Source organism: Sinocyclocheilus grahami, unplaced genomic scaffold (assembly GCF_001515645.1).
Source record: "Sinocyclocheilus grahami isolate Dianchi unplaced genomic scaffold, SAMN03320097.WGS_v1.1 scaffold515.1, whole genome shotgun sequence".
Lineage (NCBI taxonomy): Eukaryota > Metazoa > Chordata > Actinopteri > Cypriniformes > Cyprinidae > Sinocyclocheilus > Sinocyclocheilus grahami.
The window spans coordinates 758,474-780,667 of NW_015505694.1; the positions used below are offsets into that span (position 1 = coordinate 758,474).

At 38.8% G+C, this 22,194-nt stretch overlaps 1 protein-coding gene across 1 annotated transcript in view; it reads left to right on the forward strand.

The window, feature by feature from the left end:
- The window catches only part of LOC107554827 (protein diaphanous homolog 2-like), a 187,513-nt gene that overhangs the window by 159,318 nt on the left and 6,001 nt on the right, over positions 1 to 22,194 (forward strand). Inside the window, exons 13-18 of the mRNA XM_016237458.1 lie at positions 499 to 648; positions 4,795 to 4,913; positions 6,067 to 6,131; positions 7,593 to 7,697; positions 12,661 to 12,723; positions 17,846 to 18,175. Coding sequence (XP_016092944.1) covers positions 499 to 648; positions 4,795 to 4,913; positions 6,067 to 6,131; positions 7,593 to 7,697; positions 12,661 to 12,723; positions 17,846 to 18,175 — 832 coding nt within the window. The remainder of the gene's footprint in view (positions 1 to 498; positions 649 to 4,794; positions 4,914 to 6,066; positions 6,132 to 7,592; positions 7,698 to 12,660; positions 12,724 to 17,845; positions 18,176 to 22,194) is intronic.

Sequence of the window (22,194 nt, forward strand, 5' to 3'; positions counted from 1 at the left end):
TCAACATATACGCTCTCATTTAGATCATCAAAATACAAATTTGTAGATACAAAACATGCTGAGGTTACATTAACTAATGGTTGTATCATAAGCATGCATAAAACAGTATACAATACAAAAGACAATATACAAGAACAGTAATAATACACACTGTGACCTTGGGATATGCATAGTCATTTATAGAAAGGTTTGGCTATGAAATAATGAAAGAAGTCTTTTCCTATGGGCAGTATGTGTCTGTTTCAAAGTGAATTAAGTAGGGGGGAGATTCTTTCTACATAATAAAAATGTAACCAGGGGTCTGGGGGGTTGTTCGCAGACATCCCGACACCCAGTCTGGTTGTTGGGTGAGGGGGTTTGTTGGATTATTTGTTAAATAGTAATACAAACAAGTAATCATTTGTCTGATTTGTCCAGCCGTTACAGTCTTATGTACAATTTTATATCCATACACAATGGCATGTTTAGATAAACATTGTTTTACTACATGGCAAGCAGTGTGTGCAGTTGTGTCCTTAACCATCTATGCACTGATATGGGTGAAGTGTACCATCTCCTGTCCAACATGGTGAAAGACACGGGCTCAGAACCTTACTTCCTATCCATCATCCAGCACCTGCTGCTCATCAGGAATGATTATTATATCAGGTGAGAGCTATCATATATTTTCTTTAATATCCATAACAAGGTTGCATCTATCTGTTCATTGACAGTTTTTTTCAGTTTCTATTGACTCAACAAGCATTCTTGAGAATTCACAGATTATAATTACAATTGAATGAAATAAATGAGTAAATAAAACTTAAAATAAGAATTAAAAGTAATTTAATATTTTTTTATTCATCAAAAAATAAATAAATTATATATATATATAAAAGAAAAGCAATGTAATTTCAGCAAAAAATACTAGTTTTTTAAAATGATAAAATTACTCCTATCATGATATAAGATTTTAGTTGGTTTTCACTGTTTAATGTCTTTGAATGATAATTTATTTAAAAGAGAGAGATATTTTGCATGTTCAGCCGCACTCAGAGTTTTTGTGTCTGTCAGAAAGTGAAGAAATTATACTGATCATTTCAGTTCACTGTTGCGTCAGACCTGTTGCTGAGGTAAAATATTTAATAAAGAGGGAAGAGCGAAGCGATGAAAGGGAGGGAATTTACTATGGACATGTTGCTGCTCACTTTGAGCCATGAATAATGTATTGCCTGGCTTGTTGGAAAAAGCGAGAAATAGAAAACACATTAACCAAGTAGTATGGCAGATTCTCGTTCAGTGCCATCCCTCCCACCCCTGTCTCTGTAACTCTGACGGCAGAAAACAGGATCACTACAAACGCTGATTAAAAATGTATGCACTTATTAAAGATTCTCTCCCATTGGAAAGAAAAACAACATATGGAATCTATTTAGCGTCTCCAATTGTTTCTTTTAGACACCAGTGAGATTAAATGATGAGAAAATTCTCCTGCAAGTCTCCTGCCTCTCATATTTTTCTCCTGAGAAAAAAAGACCCTAGTAATCCCAAAGAAATCAGAAATGTTAATATCACGATATTAATATCATTCTTTTTTTATTCCTATTTAGAAATTTTATGAGAAACAACTGATACAAAGTACTTGAATCATCGCTAATAGCTTCCGAAAGAGCAATGTTTGAGCAATGACAATTTTATGTGCATTAAAAAATATTTCTCAAGCTTAGCATCTAAAGAAGGATGCATTTGCATTGCATGGTCACTCTATAAAGTTCTCGTCACTGATGTCTTTGGTTGCTTTTGAACCTGGTGAGACGTTTTATGTAGATTGGATTGGCTGGTTGGGAAAATGTTTGGCTATAATTTTAGATTAAAGGAATCCCTTGAGATCAGTGTGTGCTTTGATGGCCGAGACTTCAAGGAGAGGGAGGGAAGAATAGGCTGGTGACATCTCTCTACTTCAGTCCGCATCAGTCGACAACGTCGCTCTTGTAGGTGTTGGGAGGTACTCTGGTGATCAAAGCCAGCCATAAAGGAGAGCTGTCCGTGCCAATAGATCGCACCGTTTGATTTAAAACCATTCTTTAATTCCAGCAACACAACCAGACATCTTTATCCTCAATTAACTCTGTGCCCTCAACTCTGTCCTTGGTTAATAGTATGGAAAGTTTTCCCTCAATCTGTTTAATAACCTTTTTTAAAATGAAATAAAATAAACAGAACGATTTAATAACAGTTACTGATGTCCTTCAGCCCTTCAGCCTCCCTTTTTACTGCTTTTTAGAGCAGCGGAAGATGTTGGGCAATAAGTCTCTAAGACTCTCTAACAGAAGGTAGATCAGAGGGAGTGTATATGGAGCACGTCTTCTACTTTTGGCCATGACTGATGTGAAGATTAGATGGGCAGTGTGGAGCAGGGGTTGGATGGGAGATGAGAGGCAGACAGCGAAGGTGCCAGACTGAGAGAGAGAAGGAAAGAGTGGCTCAGATGAGTGGGACATATGCCGTCTTCTCTGGTGGGGTGTGACAGTTCTGTGTCAGTCGTCTCCTTCCCGGTTCTATCCAGCATGTGGCAGTGGTGGTAGCCAGGATGTTGAGAAAATAGGGCGGCTTATTGAGATAATGATATGGTGTACATCAGTGACAGGCGTAAGCTTCGGGCCTTGCCACTAAGCCGGGCTCAGTGACACTCTTAGCCCTATCAGTTCCAGTCACCCCGTCCGCCCCCTCTGCACACTTATTACACATCGCTGCCGTGTCTCTTACAACAAGGCTTTGAATTGGCAAATTGTATGAATATGATTATTTGTTTGGTTGAGTATGTTATATGTCACTGAGCTTGGAGAGACATCCAATTATAGTTAATGTCTTAAATTGTATATTGTATAAACATTTGTTGCCTTTGCAACTAACTGAAGTAAAATTATATATATATATATATATATATATCCCCATGTAGTATTTATATTTTATTTTGGCTTTATTTCAGTTTACGAAAACGCTTATTTTTAATAATTACAGTTTTAGTTAAAGGGTTAGTTCACCCAAATATGAAAATTGTGTCATTAATTAATCAGTTACTCACCCTCCAAACCCGTAAGACATTCGTTCATCTTCTGAACACAAATTAAGATATTTTTGGTGAAATCCGAGAGCTTTCTGACCCTGTATAGACAACAATGCAACTGAAACGTTCCCAGGCCCAGAAACGTTGTAAGGACATTGTTAAAATAGTCCATGTGACACCAGTGGTTCAACCGTAATGTTATGAAGCTACAAGAAGATTATTTGTGCGCAAAGAAAACAAAGATAATGACTTTATTCAACAATTTCTTTGCTGGCTCCTGCCTCAGCAGCATCACATGCATGCATTGTGGTACTCTCGTGAATGGCGGCAGAGACTGACAAGGAAGAGAAGAAACTGTTGAATAAAGTCATTATTTTTTTGCTTTCTTTTTCACACAAAAAGTATCATCGTAGCTTCATAACATTACATTATGATTATTTTAGCAATGTCCTTACTATGTTTCTGGGCCTGGGAATGTTTCAGTTGCATTGATGTCTATGCAGGGTCAGAATGCTCTCAGATTTCACCAAAAATATCTTAATTTGTGTTCTGAAGATGAACGAAGGTCTTACGGGTTTGGAACGACATGAGGGTGAGTAATTAATGACAGAAATTAAATTTTTTTCGTGAACTAACCCTTTAATACTAACAGCAATGATAAGAGAGCATCTGAATGCTTGCACATTATTTATTTATTATTGTTTTATTATTTGTTTGTGTATTATTATCTAAAATATTAAATGTGCCACCTTCTGTGTCTGAATTTAGGGGACATCTTGATTTTTCTTATTTGCAGCACACAAACCATAAGAGCAGCAAATAAAACTGAAATATGGATCATAAGAAAACATAAGTGCAAATACACCCCTGTTGCGTAGTTTATTACTTTGGGTCAAAAAACTCTGCTGTTCATCCATTAGCTTATCTATATCCCCCCACAAATATTGTTTATCAAACAAGAATGTTTGTAGATTAAAAAATGTAATGCTCTAGAATTAAGTGGCTTTAGCTATGAGTTGTGGTGCAATTATTTAGCGCAGATACATTTCTAAAGTCATGCTCGTTCATTAGAATTCGAAAGCTTGTTTTGTGTGGAGAAGCTGGGAGAAGGGGATGACACATTTCTGAGAGGAAAATTGAGGACCTACATGAGACATTCAAGGTCATGCTTGGAACATAATTATTTGCCACTATGGAGCTCGGCTTAAGTCGACGTTGTATTTGTTAAATGTCACTCGCAATTAAATTTAGTACTATAACTTAGAAAAGGTCACACACTAAGCGCAGTGGCAGTGTATAGTCCCAGACCCATTTAGTCCTCGTCCCATCATTGTCACCCCTCCAAACACAAGGCCTTGTTTTCCCTGCCATTGTGCAACTAATTACACAGATTACACTGATTAGATTTGCGTCTCAGGTTTTATTGCTGCCCTTAATTGCCAAAGATGATTGCAAATTAGAGAGGGAAGCATGGAGGCCCGGATGTCAGTTTGTCTTCACCTTGAATGGACAAAGTCACCCAAGCGCTCTCCGGCTGCACACTTTGCCGTTAGTGATTTCATTATGTACCGAAAGAAGGAGCCTTAATTCAATGCTGTGAAATACCATTAAAAGATATGTCTTACCAGATGATTTATGAAGAGCTGTCCTCGCAGGAATGCACGAGGCGGTATTTTATATGAAGTTAACGGCTTTGTCTCTTGTCATACTCTGCCCCCTCACTCTCGCTGTACTCCTTTTTATTACAGGCCTCAATATTACAAGGTGATCGAGGAGTGTGTGTCCCAGATCATCCTCCACCGCAGTGGGATGGACCCTGATTTCGCCTACAGGGAGCGACTGGATGTGGACTTCAGTCATCTCGTCGGTAATTCTGAGATTAGGTCTCCAGAGTCTTGATTGAAGAACACGTCTTTGCATTGAACACCACAGTAGACCTCAGTGCAGTTCCTTTTAAGTTATTATTCATTGGTACAAATTCAGTTTTCCAGACTATTAAATTCTGTCTTGAACTGTATGGTCGTTTGATAAAGTGGCCAGAACATTTCAGAATGAATAAAAAGGAGTTTCAGGTTTCGGTAACCAGCTTTAGGTAAAAGCGAGAGAGCAGTATTGAGTTATAACACTTCAATGAAATCCGCCAGAAAGATTTTTGGGGCTTAATGGGATGTCTAGAGTATGATTATAACAATCCTGCACGGGTTGACACTACATTCTGTCTAACATTACTGTGAAATCACACTGCTCTGAGGGAGGCGCAACTGCAGTTGATAAAAGTTTGCGATTTCCTGGAGTAGATCTAATTATCATTCCCCGGTCCCCATGAGAGCCCTGTCTGAAACAGCTGCACTCTCCTGACATGTAAGATAAGGTACACTCATTATGCATAAATAAAACATTATCTGCAAAACCTGGCTGGCATGTCATGTCTTATAAACGCAACACGACTTCAGCTGTACCAGTTATATTTGCAGACCTGGACTTGTTTCATTTGTTTTATGATTACATTTTGGGGGGGGGTTGGGGAGAATTTGTTGCCAATTGTTTTGTCATCCAGGTTATTGGACACCAAAGGAATTATTAAAATAAGGGTGAAGTAAATTTTTATCATTTCTTTTTTTTTTCTTCTTCTTTGCCCTCCCCTTTTGTGTTTTGTCACTAACACTTTCGTAACTTTACAACAAAGGCTCATTAAAAGTTTTCAGACCCATCTGCAGAAACAAGAAATGTTAGATTTTCTCACTTCTTGCCTTACTTTAATGAGTTGAAAACAGATTATGTGGGGCGCCATTTTTAAATTTACATCTCAAACCTCCAGAACAGAATACAAATCTCCAGAGGGGAGGGGGGAATGAGATACTGACAGGTTCATTTTATTCTGTTTGCTTTTGTGTTCTTTTGATTGTCTTCATTCTGTGTCTGATGTGGAATCTTAAGCATCGTGTTAACATTGCACCTTGTAATTTACATATACTTGTGTGTTTTGTGCGTTTTCATGTACCCGGTACACTGTATGACAGATCAGTGTGTGGATAAAGCCAAAGTGGAAGAGAGTGAGCAGAGAGCGGCTGAATTCTCCAAAAAGGTGAGTCTATTAATCACCCTGTGTGCTGCTATTGGTATGCAACCAGGCTGCTGTCACCAAACTTTTCTCCCATAAGCAGTGAGACAGCACATTGATTGTTCTCGTCTGATCAATAGCTGGCAGCAGAGCAACATGATGTGTATCAGTGCAAGCAGAATCAATGCTGATGCTCCAATATACAAGCTTGTTTGTGCCATACTGGGAACACTATTTACAGGCATCATTTCAAATAGTGTTAAAGGCCCCAATGAACAATATTGTAATGTTTTTTTTTTAGTTAATACATTGAAGGTTCGTAAGGATGCTGAGCTAACACTTGCTGGTGTTGTCAGTGAAGCCAAGAGCTGTATCCCATGATGCTTTGAGAGTGTATCCATGCTCTTGCTCCGCTTCCTGCCCAAGTCTGCCAAATGTCAGCCAGACATCTGAGGCTTGCATTTTAATGGCTAAGTAACACAAATACTACTGGGTAGCTGAAAACATTGGGTCTCACTCACTAACTGTGTGTATGCTTGTGTTTGCAGCTGTGTACCAATGCTGAATGTCATTTTTTAATGCATACATATAAATGTAATAGTATGTAATGTATCTAATATTTATATACACATTATTGTCCAATCAAAAGTTTGTGCATGACAAGATTTTTTTAAATGTTTTTGAAAAAGTCTAATTCTCACCAATGTTGCATTTATTTTAATAAAAAATTAAATTAGTGAAAACAGTGATATTGTGGACTATTATTAGCATTTAAAACAACAGTTTTGTTTTTATTATACTATTTATTACCTAATAATGTTGCCTAATATTTTAGCGAAAACATTTTGATACATTTTTTAAAAAAATTTTATGAATAGAAAGCTCAAAAGAACGTTATAAAATATTTATATTTCAAGTAAATAATGTAAATGTCTTTACTGTGACATTTGATCCGTTTAAAGGAGAAATCAAATTGAACTGAGAAATCAAAATTCCCTTTTGACATAAAAGAGGTCATTGTACTATAAAAACATGCTGTAAGTTTCAGAAATCAAAACTTTCTCATTAGTCTAAAAACAGCTTTTATTGAAGCCAATCTGCCAAAACGACAGGTTGTGTGTGTAATGTGCCACTTTATGACGTAATAGTGGCTAAACACCGCCTCCTCAGAAGATGATCAACACCTGCTTCTACATCACTGCCTGTTTAGCCCCGCCCACCGATTCGCACATGTAGTGTAAATAACGAGAGAGGCAAATGCAGGTTTACGCAGAAACCAAACGATAAAGATGCTACAAAGACAACAAGACGCTGTTCAGTGCCAAGTTTATAAGTGAATGAGACTAGTAAAATCTTAACCTTGGATCAAGATGTTGATGATGATAATGAAGGTGGAGAGTTATGCTGAATTTGTTGATGTGTCTTGTGGTTGATGGAATCTGCATAGTTACGTCAATGTTTTTGTATGTGCGTTATTGTCTTCAGTTCGACGAGGAGTTCAGCGCACGGCAGGAAGCACAGGCCGAGCTGCAGAAGCAGGAGGAGAAAATCAAAGAGCTAGAGTCTCAGATCAGCACCCTGCAGGCCCAGGTAACAACACTTGCATAACCTCTTCTCTCCCTCATCACCACTTTAGGTTCACGAGCAGCCCCACAGATATGACCAATTCAGCTGCTCTGCGCTCTCTCCCCAAGGGTATCAAACTCGGGTAAATGCTAATTGGAGCTACCACCGATGCCGTGGCCCATGTGCTCACCTTTAACATGCATAGTTTACCCTTCCATTGGCACTGATTATACTACAGAACCGACATGTGCTGTTGTACTCTCAGAGGCTTCAAATCCACTGAGGTTTCTCTTATCTTCCCTCATGAGAGCTTTGTGGTTCACATTGCCTTAGAAGAGCCCTTTATCCTACAGATCCGTGAAGTAACACACCTACTTTTTTGGTTTCCACACTGCCTTTCTTCACCTCACAACTATTCTCCCATGGCTATTAGACTACCAGGCATTAAATTATTTGTCTCCATCATAAAACCTTCTTGACGCTCAGAGCCCTGAAAATGAGCTATACATCAAATGCCCTGAAAATGAGCTATACAAGCACATTAGGTTCACTAGTACTTACTTTCTGTGTTGTGAGGTCATATGAAGCAGTTTTTCTCTGTCTGCTTCGAATGGTAATGCAACTTCTAATGTGGCGGCAAAAGGAGAGACTCTGTTAATTCGGTCAAATTGAAACCTTTTTATCTTGTATCATGAACGCAGTGGTGCTCTAAGTGGGTATTTTAAGACTTAGGGGATTGTATGATTTAATAAAGGGCCAATCTCCCCCTCAAATGGTTGGATTTGATTTTTCTCAATTGCTCCATCACAGCCTGTTCCTAACTATTGTATCAACGCTGTGAGGGATTGCGTTACGTCTTTGGCTTTCACATCATCATCGTTTCTGTCAAAAAAAAAACTTAGTTCTTCTCCCGCAAAATGACTTCTATTTCCTACCAAACGCAATTTGAAACATTTTAGATTTTAGTGCTGCCTTGGGACAAAATAAGTAGCTTGCTTGCTAGCTTATGGAGTTTAATGGGAGGGAAAAAAAATCTCACCATTTGTGAAGAGCCTTCCACGGTGTAAATAGTTTTCCAGAAACCAAATATATGGCAGTCGGAAAAGCCAGCACTTTGTCTTTCTGTTTACTTTAACTCTCAGCACATCCAAGCCCTATTGCCCCCAGCAACAGCCTCCCCACCTTCAAACGAGATGAGTTGCTGTCATTAAAGACCCTGGCAGCTTGAACCACCATTCATTCTCACGGATTTACCAAATGGGCACATTAGTGGAGGCGGAGCTGGAATGGGTTCCTCCCTGTGCAAAGCGGAGCTTCTCAGAGCCCGACACTTCATTTGTTTGCAGTCCTCAGCCTGCACTTCATCTGCCTCAGGAGCCGCACAGCACGTTAGCCACTCTGACTCCCTCCCTCCATCTGCCTCGTCCATCACTTTCTCAACTCTTACACATATTCATGAGCCCAGGCCTCTCTGTGCTCTGCTCCTCATCAGTCACCATCATCCCTCCTTTTCTACACTCATTCATGCTGAGCCATATTGCGTGCACCCAATGTGTCCCTCTTCACAGACACCGCAACCCCATTAATGACTGCTCACCTGCTCTCCTGCTTTGCTTTCCTGGACCAGAGTGTCATTTGGCTGTTGTTTTTCCCTGGGTGTCCTTCAGTCTTACCCCAAGGCAATATCCTTCTCTTTGAAGCTCAGTCATCTCCAGCACAACAAAAGGTAGAGGAGTGAAGCGGAGCCCTTGAGACGCATACTCTTATCAAATGTGCACTCTAAAGGCACATTCAAAGCTTTGGCTCCAGAACATTCTCACATCAACAGACTTCTGGTGCTTCTGGTAGAGAACATGCGCTCACTAAAGAAGCACCAGGATATTAGGATGAGAGTGTTGCACATATCCCGTGGGTGTTTTGGCACATCTGAAAGGGATGTAAACTCATAGGTTGTCATGCGCAAAGCTGACAAATTGTACCCGTTATTAGACAGCCAGTGTAAAACTCTTCCCACTACAGTTTCGCAATGTTGTCAGGTTGTGGGTGCACAACTGATCACCGTGAAAACTGACTACACTCACCCACACTTGAACCCACTTGCTGACTACTTGTTCTCTGGCCTTCTGGTACAGATGGGAAGTAGAACTTGGTTTCTAAACACATTGTACTGTAAAAATGTTATTTAAATGAATTATTATAATTTTTATTTTTTATTATATTGTATAATAACAAAAGCATAAAACTACAACCATGCACTGAAACGGAAGGTCATCTCTTCAAAAAGCCTGTCTCCATATTTTACCTCTTTTTGATAATCATTGTCTCTAAAATAAGCCTCAGTAGGTTGCAGTATGATGTACATTTCAAGAGTTTTGAGCTGTATAGCATGAATATCAGACATTTTCACATTATTTTGTGCCATTTGGGTGACCGAGGTTTAAGGACGACAAAGAGATTTTGGAGACAAACAGATTTGCCTTTAACACATAATTGAAGAGAGCCATTATTCAGAGGAACCAACACAACAGCTCATGCGAAAATAATAGTCGGATGAGCTCATGAAAGCTTTAGTACAGAACATTTCAGACAGACTGAATGTGAAATGGAAAGAATAAAATAATAAAAGAGCTTTGCACTTTTAATTTATGTATTTTTAAGAGATAATGAGAGTGCATACGTTATTAGGCCTCCTGCAAGGGTCCCTTGTCTCTTCTTTCTTGGACATTCAACAGAAAGAGAATACAGTGGGTATAGAAAAGAATCACCCCCCCAATAATCACATTGTGTTGCTTTGCAGCCTGAAATAAAGACGGACACAGTTTTTGTTTTATCCTGCTGTATTTACTTGGAGCAACTTATATAACACCAACATGTCATAAAAAATTATAATAAATAAAAAAACAATCACTGAGTTGGAAAAAAGGATCTTTGTGTGCATGCGACAACAACATCACATATTGTCCACAAATGTAGCTTGTATTGGAGGGTTGCAAGAAATGTATATTGTGTACAACTGCAAATGTGTACATGCAGTCATGACTGAGCTTTGCCAAAACGCACCTTGAAGATTCTTGAGGCCACATGAAACTAAAATTGAATTATTTGGCCTCAACATCAAGCATCCAATATAGCTCACCATTCAAATAACAGCAATCCTACAGTAAAGCATGGAGGTGTAATATCATGTTATAGGGGTGAGACTAAATGCTGTAATTAAAGCAAAAGGGGGTTCAACAAAAAGCCCGACACAAGGGGGTGATCATTTTTCCAACTCAGTGATTCTAGTTTTTTAATTTAAATTTTTTCCTGACATGTTGGTGTTATATCTTTCACTTGGATGTTATAAGTTGCACTGAGTAAATACAGCTGGATAAAACAAAACCTTTGTCCGTCTTCATTTCAGGTTGCAAAGCAACAAAATGTGATTATTTTAAAGGGGGTGATTCTTTTCTATACCCACTGTAGAGTCAAAGGTGTGGAACCAAATGGTAGCTCGTTTAATAATTCAGAATCCAAGTGATACTGAAGGAGCAATCTTTTACAGCACCTCATAGGTTTCAAAAAGCTCTGTTGTCAGCTGTCTGGACCAACATGGGACTCACATTGCGATGCAGTGCAGGGCTGGACCTGTGTCTTATAGCCACTGTCGGGATGGATTTGGCAAAAAGTCTGGCAGTAATGATGCCGATAAGGACAGCACTTCACTTGAATCATAGAGCTGGTTGCCATGTGCCCTGCGCTGTTGCCATGGTCAGTATCAGGGGACACAGCTCGGCCATTCAGCTTTACAGGCTGATTCGTTTGAGATGCAGTGCATGTGTGCCATCCCTTTTTCTCTCTGTCTTTGAGGAAACGATCACAAGGAATATGAAGATGCTGCTGTTCTTCTTCTTGACAATTTTCAGTGTGTTGACTGCTGTTCTGCCCTTTATATCGTCAAAAAAATAAAGATTAAAAACAACAAAAACAAAGCTTACTAAACACTACAAGCAAGGACAGCATTTCAAATGTGATACGTTTTTCACAGTCTTCATTATCCATCTTCTTTTCCATTACATGTCTTTAATATTTGATTCTGCCCTACGAGCAGTATGGGGAAACTGCACCTTATAAGTGTAAGTAGTGTATGGCAGTAGTGTATGCTTCCTCTGAATGAAAAGAGGCTGTTAAGATTTTAGCCCTTTTCTTTTTTTTTTAAAGAGGCTGCTCACAGCAAGGTCAAAGCGGGAGTAAAGCATCACTGATTCTAAGTGCTTGCGCTAAATTCACTGAGCGTGTCATAAGGCATTGAAAGGAAGGACTTGAAAGAACAGGATTCCAGAAGCAACTTTAAAAGATGCACAACAATCAATTTACTGCATTCGCGACTATTATGCCTTGAACTTTCCTTTAAAATGGACGTTATTGGAACAAAAAACATCATGGAAATGACTGGAGCCAATAGAGTGCAACAGTCGCGTTCCAGAAGTAAAAATCATAGTAATTTTCTCCATAGCGGAATTGATTTTTAATAACTTGAAATCAAATTAATTAAATCAAGTAAATCGAGACACCCACCCATTCCCATAAAGCACTTTAACTCTTTAATAAAGACTTTTTAAAAAATCTCTATGGGCAAAATAATTCTGGAACCAAGTCCGCTGAAAAAGTGGGTGGCACTGTTGCACTCAATTTTGTCTAGAACTGGAACTGTGTGAGGGTGTTTAATGATGTTCTTAATTTATGAATTCACTCCTGCAAAGCTCACAACAACCACTAATGAAATCCTGTATTACTTCATTAGTAGGCAAACAGTGTTTTGATTATGTTCAAGTAGGCTGCTTGCATCCGATTTCTTGCTGTCCCCAAGTTTTATTGCCATGTGACCTTCAGTAATGTTGGCAGTTGGCTTTTGTTTTATTCTCCGCTTCCAGCTATGCAATCTCTCTTTGCCTTACCATTGCTCTGTTTCTCTATGTGTCTGTCTGTCTGTCCCTCACCTGTCCAGTTGATTAGTGAGAGAGACAAGCTAAGAGAGGCAGAGAAAACCATCAGCGAAAGAAACAGCAAGGTGGGTGTTTTCCCAACCCTTCCCTCCGCCTTCCCAGCATGCTCAATGCAGCCGCCCAGCATCTTTGAAAATCAGCATTTTTTTATACCTTCTAACAGGTTGATCAAAGCTGTTACCTCTCACTGATCATCCAGAGTCTTGATTTTCTGTATTGTCTCCAGACTCTCAACAGATGCTGTGCAATCATTCATTACAAATGCATGCTACAGAATTAGGCCATAATCCTTACCACATATCCAGCATATAAACAGCTTGTAATGGTGAATCTTACCAAACACAATCTCTATACTGTGAATACTTCCAGTTCTTAGAAGCTAGAAAGTAAATGAAGCAAGCAGTTTGTCTGTTCCCTGGGAAGTGAACCCTTACGTTTGGGTTGCTAGCATTGTTCGCTTCCGCGTGAGCTACAGGAGCATGATGGAACAGGCTCCCAGTGCCAGTTCCAGCTGGAAGGGAAAATGAAACCCCATCTTTTCATTTAACTAGAGTATTGTAACCCTCAGTAGTAACTGAATCTAATTGAAATTGCCTCTTGCTCATCAGAGATGAGATCGGGATGGTTTAATTGTGTGTTAGCCCTAGTTAATTACCCAAACTGTGGCTGTTTCTATCAAGAGTGCCCTCCCACCTGTTGAGAGTGTAAATGGATGCTTGTCTTATTGATATTGTCCTGTCCATTTATAACAGATAGTTTTAGACATGCTGACTGCTAATTAGTTCAGCTGAATGGTATGGGAGACGGCTACAAAATTCAGGTCAGTGGCCATCTTAGACCTTTATCAAACCAGACTTTCTGGTCGTAAATGGCTTTTTAAAGCAAGATAAGAAGCCAGAATGAAAACAGAGGGGAAAGGAGCCTTAAATGAAACATTGTCCTGTGCAAAATGGGTTTTGGTTGTAAAATTGGTCTAAATTATGGATATTGTTTAAAGAGAATAAGGGATATGTCTAGAGAAAATTGTGTGCTGGAGGCTGATTAGCATTCCAGAACCGTGGCTGGAGGGTCAGCAGCAAGTCGCGCACTGCCACAGAGGGCCAAAGCAATGCGGAAATGATGGTGCTCTAATTTAGCAGCTAATTTGCTTGCCATTCTCTTGTATTAAACTTAAAAGAGAAAATGGGTCACAACTGGCTGGAGATTGACAGACGCATAATCATGGGACAGGGTACTCGTCAAGGGACCTCAGCTTTCTGCATGATGCTCCTACACCTTTTTAATTTCCCCTCTAATAAGCAATCCACTGCCTGCATTGTGTAATCACACTCGGTAATGCATATAAAAATGTGGCTCGACGCATATCATTGTCCTAATCAACTGAACTGAGGCTGGAGTGCAGAGAGGGGAATTGCTTTAGAAAAAAATAAAAATATATATTTTTTTCACTAAGCAGTGATGAGAATGAGGCACAGAGTAACTTTTGAAAAGGAGGGGAGGGGGGGGGGAGACAAATGGTTTGTAATCATCCAAAGGTCAAGTCATATCTGGACTATTGGAAGTTCCAATTGAAGCATTTGCATATAATTTGTTGCTAAAGAGACTTGGCCACCCTTTATCAATGATTCAAAATACCTGTTTATTCTGTTGCAAGCAAAGCAAGATTGATTTGTCAGGACATTACCGCCCTCAGTCTTATCAGTTACTGGATTAATTGAGCCCTGACTCATCCATAATGGCTTCTCTTCCTGGAGACCATCTTGTGAGCTTCAGTTATCTGCAGTTACTAGGAAAGTCAGGGAAGAAAAAAATGGCCCAATAAAGAAAAAGAAACATGTATTTGGCTAAAAACCCTGTGGATTGTGGCTCAAGGTTAAGGATCTAGAGGATGGAGCAGAGAGGTCGACTGCCTGCCGCCACCAGTTGCATGAGCGTTCAAGCCCGATTACTCTTCTCATTACTGCTAAAGGTTCAGGTGGCTGCATCCTATTCATACGCTCAATCTATTAGGAAATTACAGAGGCAATTTACATGTTAATCAAGTCTAATGGGCTACTCTCATCTGTTATGCTTTATGATTAAACGTGATGAATCAGTCTACACAAAGCACTTTCCATATTTCATCCGCAAACAAATATCGATAGTGTCATCTTGTCATTCGGTGTAATCACAGTTAAGTATGTTCCATACGGAACGAATGAACGCTTATGTCATTACGTCTTAAAAACAAAAGCAGATGATCATCATAAACTTCACCATGTTTGTTTCTTTTGAGTTATGCCTTCAGTGTCAGTCGCTTTTTTATTCTCTGCTGCTAATCTGAAAATGTGAGTCAAGCTTACTGGAATCCTACGAGGCCCATAGAAATGGGTTATATGCTGCTCTATAATTCCTGATACTACCCAGAGTTAAGCTTCATCTCATCTTCCTTATCTCAGTATTTTGTTTTTTGTGTACTGTTCATTTCCTGCAATAGGGTCCACAATTAACTCTTGCCCGACCTAATGCAAATTGTGGATTATTTTATGTTGTTCCATAGTTATGTAATAGTGCAGCGTCGGCGCCATGGGGGGGCCTGAGGGGACCCGGCCCGGCCACCTCGGTCACTGTGCCCCCTCACCTCTGGTGGTGTCTCTGTAGTGGGTGCCCTGATTTTAGTCGGTGAGGCAAGGTACTGCCCTGGGAAGGTCTCCCAGGCTGTTAAATACACCGATTAAAAGCTAAATGTTTTCATTTCGGTTCGTTCTTAGCAAAAAATAAAATAAAAAATTCAGGTTCAGGTTATGCGGATGGTGCTGCATTTAGAAAGAATTCTTATTAACTTTGCTATTATTCTTGAATTTTCAAACTGCTAACACTTTGCACTTTTGAATTATGCCTTTACTGTATGACCAAAAATTACGGAGTAGTCTATTTTATGTTTCAGCTGTTTGATCGCGCCGCCGCCTCACGCGCACACTAAGCTACTGCATTAATTGGAAACAGCTCAGCCGTTCACCGTGCCATTCGGCATGAGACCCGGTCCACTGTGGCATATTTTTACTCATTATGATATTTTTCCATCGATACTGGAACGCGCGTGAACTACAAAGCCTATTTTACCTAATAAGGCTAATAGTTTAGCTTCAGCTACATCGCGAATATGGACACATTTGGATTTGTGCCTGAGAGAGGTAAGCCCAATTTTACCTTACGTTTCTTTATAAATTAATTTGTTTTGGCATGTTTATTACTAAGCATATATTATTATATACTGCAATTATATTTATCCATTAGAATTATATATTTTTAAATTCTTATTCTGTTCTGATACGGTTAGATTTAAAGGATTTGTTGTAAAGTGAGGGGAACTAAAATATCCTATAGTGTTCATAATGTTGGTACATTATAACATTATTAGGCCTGCCGTTATTATTTCTGAAAATGCAATTTATACGAGACGCATCTTTTTTTATTTTCCTCCAAAAAAAAGGTTTTTTTTTTTATTGTGTTTTTAAAAGCATGCAGCAAATGAAAATATGCGATTAATCTGTTAAAATTTGTTACTGTGGGTTAACAAATTTACATTAGTAGGCTATTCTTATGCTTGGCTTCACAGATAGCAACAGAGTCTGGGCCAAATCTGGATTACATTCACTTCTGGCTTTTTTCAGTCTTGATTGCAAAAGTTTTTTTTATTTTTTTTTTTTTATGTATGATGGATAATTAAAACAAAAATCCGGCCTGTGTATTTAAAACATCAATTACTAGGCCTACATTCTTTTTTTCAGAAATGGAAGTAACTTAAAATGTTATTGTGTGTTTGTAATTTTAATATTTTTATCTATAGGCCTATACAGCAAAACTACGGAGCTGTAAACATGGGAATCTCCGACCGCATGCAATCTTTGACGAACACCCAATTCATATATCAAACTAGACTATATGTTATTAAATTGTACATAGGCTATATATATCAGATTATTTTATTTACAAGTTTCATGTTTGTGTTTATGCCTTTTTTTCCCCCGTTGCATCTGAAAATTACTTTCAGAATTTTTTTTTTTCAAGGCAGCCCCCTGACCCTGTAATTGTTATATAATAATTTAAATATAAATAATAATAATAATAAACATTATTAAGAAAAAAGCGATTGACTGATTGATTGATCGAGCTCACTTTTCCTCATATTTGCTTTATTTTCCACATTTATATTGGCACATGGAGTTGCAGACAAAATTAAATAAAGACAATTTTTAAAGACATTAAATAATTGATATATAATTGATAATTAAAAGTTTTTGTCAAAATGTTAATTTGAGGCATGTATTCTTTAGTATATGTTTTTTTTCATCCCTTTTTACTTCGTACAGCTTCTCACATTTTAATTGCTCACCAAATCCAGTTTGTACGTGCGCTTTGGCACCAGGCGAGTGTTACTTTTGGACTCTGTTCTGAATGAAATACACTGAATGAAAAAAACCCTCCAGTCTCCACCCAGATAACCATTGAATCACATACACACGTAGACTCACACACACACATTCACTTTACCACTCGTGCAACACTTGTCAAATTGCTCCTCTGAGAGCCCAAACACTTGACAGGTGTGTACATTCCAGAAGAGTCTACCAGTCACATCGACGACCTGCCGTTTATTTATTTACATATTCAATGTGACTACCTGCCCCTCAGGAATTGCCGTGTCCCAGTTTCCCCAGTGAGAGGATCAGGCGGTGGGCTCTGGCTCCTCTGTGCGCTGGCCCCTACTTGGCTCTCAAGAGGCGGTGCTCTGCGCACTAGACAGGCAGATGCTCAGTGTTGCTGAGGGAACGGTGCCCGGAGGGAAGGCCACAGCAGCCCCAAGTCATCCATCTGCTTTTATCAACTCTTATTTAATGCATGCGAGGAGCCCCTTCACCCCTATCTCTCCCCCCCTCTCTCACTTTCTCTGATTTTTAGACTTGTTTTTAATGCACTCTCCTATAATTGAAAAGTCAGCTGCTGTAAGCACTGTCTTTTATCCTCCACTCTCCTTTGCCCTTGTCTCACCCGCTAGTTCTGATGGGATAAAACATGTAATGGTGATAAAAGCATGGGCCTTTGGGTGTAGAGGCTGAACAGGAGTGGTTGAGGTGAATGTTTGGCTCGCAGTGGTCTCTTAAAATGGCCTTTTCTTGACTCTCACTCTTTTTAATCCCTTCACAGGTTGCAGCAGGACCTGGAGCAGCCGGTGCTGTTCCTCCAGCACCGCCACCACCAGGGGGAATTGCACCTCCACCTCCTCCACCACCACCACCAAGTGGAGGTATACCACCACCTCCTCCTTGTCCTGCATCTCTAGGACCCCCACCTCCTCCACCTCCACCTGGCTGCGGACCTCCACCACCACCACCTCCACCTCCTGGAGGAGGCCCTCCCCCACCACCGGGTATGCCTTTGGCTCCTCCGCCGCTCGTTGTCCAGCTGCCTTACGGGCTGGTGCCCAAGAAGACCTACAAACCTGAGAGCGTCATGAAGCGGGTGAATTGGTCTAAGGTAAGACGGTGAATGTCACTGGAGCTTAAATGGCTTAAAAACCATCTGCGATCAGCATAACACACTCCAAGGTCAGCAGTAAATTGCAAATAGTGGGAGTAATTTAGCTTTCTCAGTGTCTAAGAGGAAGACAAGAAGAAAGGATGAAAAAGAGAGTGTGACTTTTTTAGTGGGAGTTGATGGTCCAAAGCCTACGAGTACATGCAGCTTATTAAAAATAGCTATAAAAATAAACTATTTCATTAGCTCAAGTGCCCTTGCACACGCATTCTGGCCGTAATTTAATAAATGTTTTAGTTAAAATTAAACAAAACACAGATATATAAAACAATGTTGCGTAATCTTCCATTGCAATTTCTATGGGTTAACTCTTTTTCCTTTTAACTCTCAATCATTCATTTACCCATCGCCCTGGGGACTTTTTAACAGTCTGAAAACTGGATTAATTTATTTGTACTTTTTCATGCTTCTGCTCGACCTTGTCTTTAACTTCTTTATGTGTCAGTGCAAAGAAGATACACTCCTCCACAACATGCTGAATCCAATGGAGAAAAAAATTAGCAATCAGAAATGGTATAAATCAGGGCTACTCAATGTTCAAGAGCCACAAAGAAGGATCCATTTAGCCCCAAGGGCAACACTCCTTATTTTTGTAGTATATATTATATTATGTTAAAAAGCAAGTCGACTTTGTGTGGTATGGAGAGTGAGCAAATTACAGTCAGTAATATTGTACTGTATATATTTCCAGATTGTATTACATTTTTTGTATGCCAAAATAAGTGTTTGTGGTTACCAAATATGCGTTTATTTGATCAAAACATTTTAAATTATTACAATCTAAAATAACTGTTGTCTATTTTAATATATGTTAAAATATAATTTATTCCAAAAATGGCAAAGCTGAATTTTCAGCAGGCTTTACTTCAGTTTTCAGTGTCACGTGATCCTGCTCAAGAAACATTATTTATCACATTTGATTATGGTCGTGCTGCAGATAGTTCTATTTTTGTAGACCCCCCCTGAATGAATACATTGTTTAAAATAAGCAGTATATTTTTATAAGTATATTTGTAAGCCAGGTTTGAAGCAGTTGCAAAATGGCTGATGTAGCATTTGGACCAATCAGACACACAACTTTTTGTTATATTTAACAAATAATATCGAACCTGAGCTGATAAGATATTAAATATAGTAAAATAATGAAGATTTAAATATTTGCACCTTATTTATTGACATACATTTGCTCTGTCTTTCATACTCTCAAACAGACATGGACAAGGTGATGTCATGTGTGTTAATGCATAATGCTGATGTGACGTGATTGGCGATGGTGTCTAACTACTCCAACTAATCAGTTTGATTCTTGCTATTTTAAATCACCCACCGGAGACCCCTCCATCTCTCACAACAGAGGAAGATAACAGTCAGACAGTGAATGTAGCCGGCAGCAGTAAAGTCGGGAAACACTCCAGCCCCTGTGCTCCTCCTGATCTTTCCCTAAAGCATGTAATGGACTTTCAAATAGCCAGATCGGAGATTGTTGCCTGGAGGTGCTGTAATGTAATTTCTCCAACCGTTAGAACAGCCACACAGGGGAGCCACACTACTTTATGGAAAAGTAAATGATTGCTCGCATCTCTGGCTAAGACCGTTTGGAGCTGCTCACTTTCTGCCAAAAGATGGGTGTAGCTGCTCAAGTCGAGAGGAAGCTACAGTATTTCTCTCTGCTGCTTGAGTGTGAACAAGGTCACCCTGGCTGAGCCTTGTGTTAATTACTCTGTTTGGAGGAGTCACATTTTTTTTTCACAAGTGCCCTTATGAGGCAGCGCACTAATGAGACTGTTCGTTTCTCACTTTGTCAGTTTCTCTGTATTTTCACTGTTCCACTTGGACTTAGTGAGATTGTAAATGCGATCTGATACGGTTCAGTAATGTGGATCATCATCGAGAATATGGGGCAGAGTAGGGCTGCACGATTATGACAAAAATCATAATTGTCGATTATTCCCTTGAAATTGTAATTGCGATGATTAATTACGATTATCACAATTTAAATTAATGATGTTTATAACATTGTTTGATTCAACTGCATGCCGTATTTTTATATGAAAATAAACAAGCTGAAAACACTCTAACTGAAAAACTTTGTGCTTTTCTATATTAAGCCTCAAATATAAACTATACATTGGATTGGCTTCTTCTTTAAATTATAAAAAAAGTTAAAATATGAATGGTATTATAGTGTTATACTAAAACTAAAATGAAAACAATGGAAAAACCCTTAAGATAACATGTAGGGGAAAAAAAAGCATCTTAAGTAGGGTTGTGACAGTGAGGACATTTTCCCACCGGTTAATCGACGTGTGACAACACCGGTAATACTGGTATCACTGTTGGGGAGGGGAGCAGGTTAGTTCGTTTGAGTTTCCCTCTTTTCTTCGCTTTCAAATGGCTTGTAAATGTGCCGTGCACATTTTACTTACACTTTCAAATTAGCGGCAATTCGGCGTTAATTCAATTCAAGCAACAACAACCTCAAACTCAGAACTTTTATTAACAAAACGAATAAAAATACACCATATATGGCTAATAAAATAACTAATTACTTAGGCTACACAAACTTTAAATAGGTATATAAAACTGCAAATCAGCAAACACTGTGGAACCAAATAAATAAGAAAAATAGAATGTTTATTTGCAAATCGAATAAGAAAGCTTGGAGGCACGGCATGTACACCTTGATGTAAATAAAATAAATAAAATACACACAGTTTAAATAAAGTAATCAGCAAACACTGTGGAACCAAATAAATAAGAAAAATAGAATGTTTATTTGCAAATCGAATAAGAAAGCTTGGAGGCACGGCATGTACACCTTGATGTAAATAAAATAAATAAAATACACACAGTTTAAATAAAGTAATCAGCAAACACTGTGGAACCAAATAAATAAGAAAAATAGAATGTTTATTTGCAAATCGAATAAGAAAGCTTGGAGGCACGGCATGTACACCTTGATGTAAATAAAATAAATAAAATACACACAGTTTAAATAAAGTAATCAGCAAACACTGTGGAACCAAATAAATAAGAAACAAATGTTTAAAAAAAACTTCCAGTCAAAAGGCTCAAATGATTAATAGATGCACGCACAATTATCCATGTACTGCATACATTTTATACATGTATCTTACTAACCACAAACAAATACCTTTCAATTTGAGTCTGTGGAATTCAGGATTAAATGATTGTGCAGCGATTTGTACAAATACAGACATGTTTGTGAATAAAAATGTTCTGTTCTGCATTAATATATCATAAATTGCTCATGCAAAAAGGATTCTGTGCATATGTGGATCAGGTGACACGCGTGCATTAATTGACGTTAATTAATTGACATTTTCGCAGTTTACAGCATTTCACGTCCCCCCCACACACAACTACTAACGAACAAGGCCCAGTGCAATTCATTTACGTGTACATGATTTGAAAAATTCGCAAATGTGCATCACTGCACTGAAACAAATGCTTTTCAACTGGTGTCTGCAGAGTTAAGATGTGCAACATTTTGTTCAAATAGAGACATATTTGTTAATACAAATGTTATAGTTTGTATTAAAGTATCATAATTTGAGCATGTAGCGATTAAAATGTGCATTTGTGGATCAGGCGACACGCGTGCATTAATTCACGTCTCTTCTGAGTCGATTCTATTTGATTCATTTGAATTTTGAGACTTTCGTTTTGCCCTTTTAACCTTGCCCAATCCACACACACACAGCTCGCGATCCACGCGCAACTGAGCTTAAGAAAATCAGCGACCACTAGATGGCACTAGCCCCAGTCACATGTGCACATTCCATTGAGTACGGTTTCATGAATGTTACATTGTGTTTTCTTTGTTTCTTTTTGGTTTGGCTATTCTCCTCTACCGTAGAAATATAATAAAGATGTTTTATTGATCTTGTTCTAACTTACCTTGTCTTAAGACACAGACTAGCTTATATACATTTTGC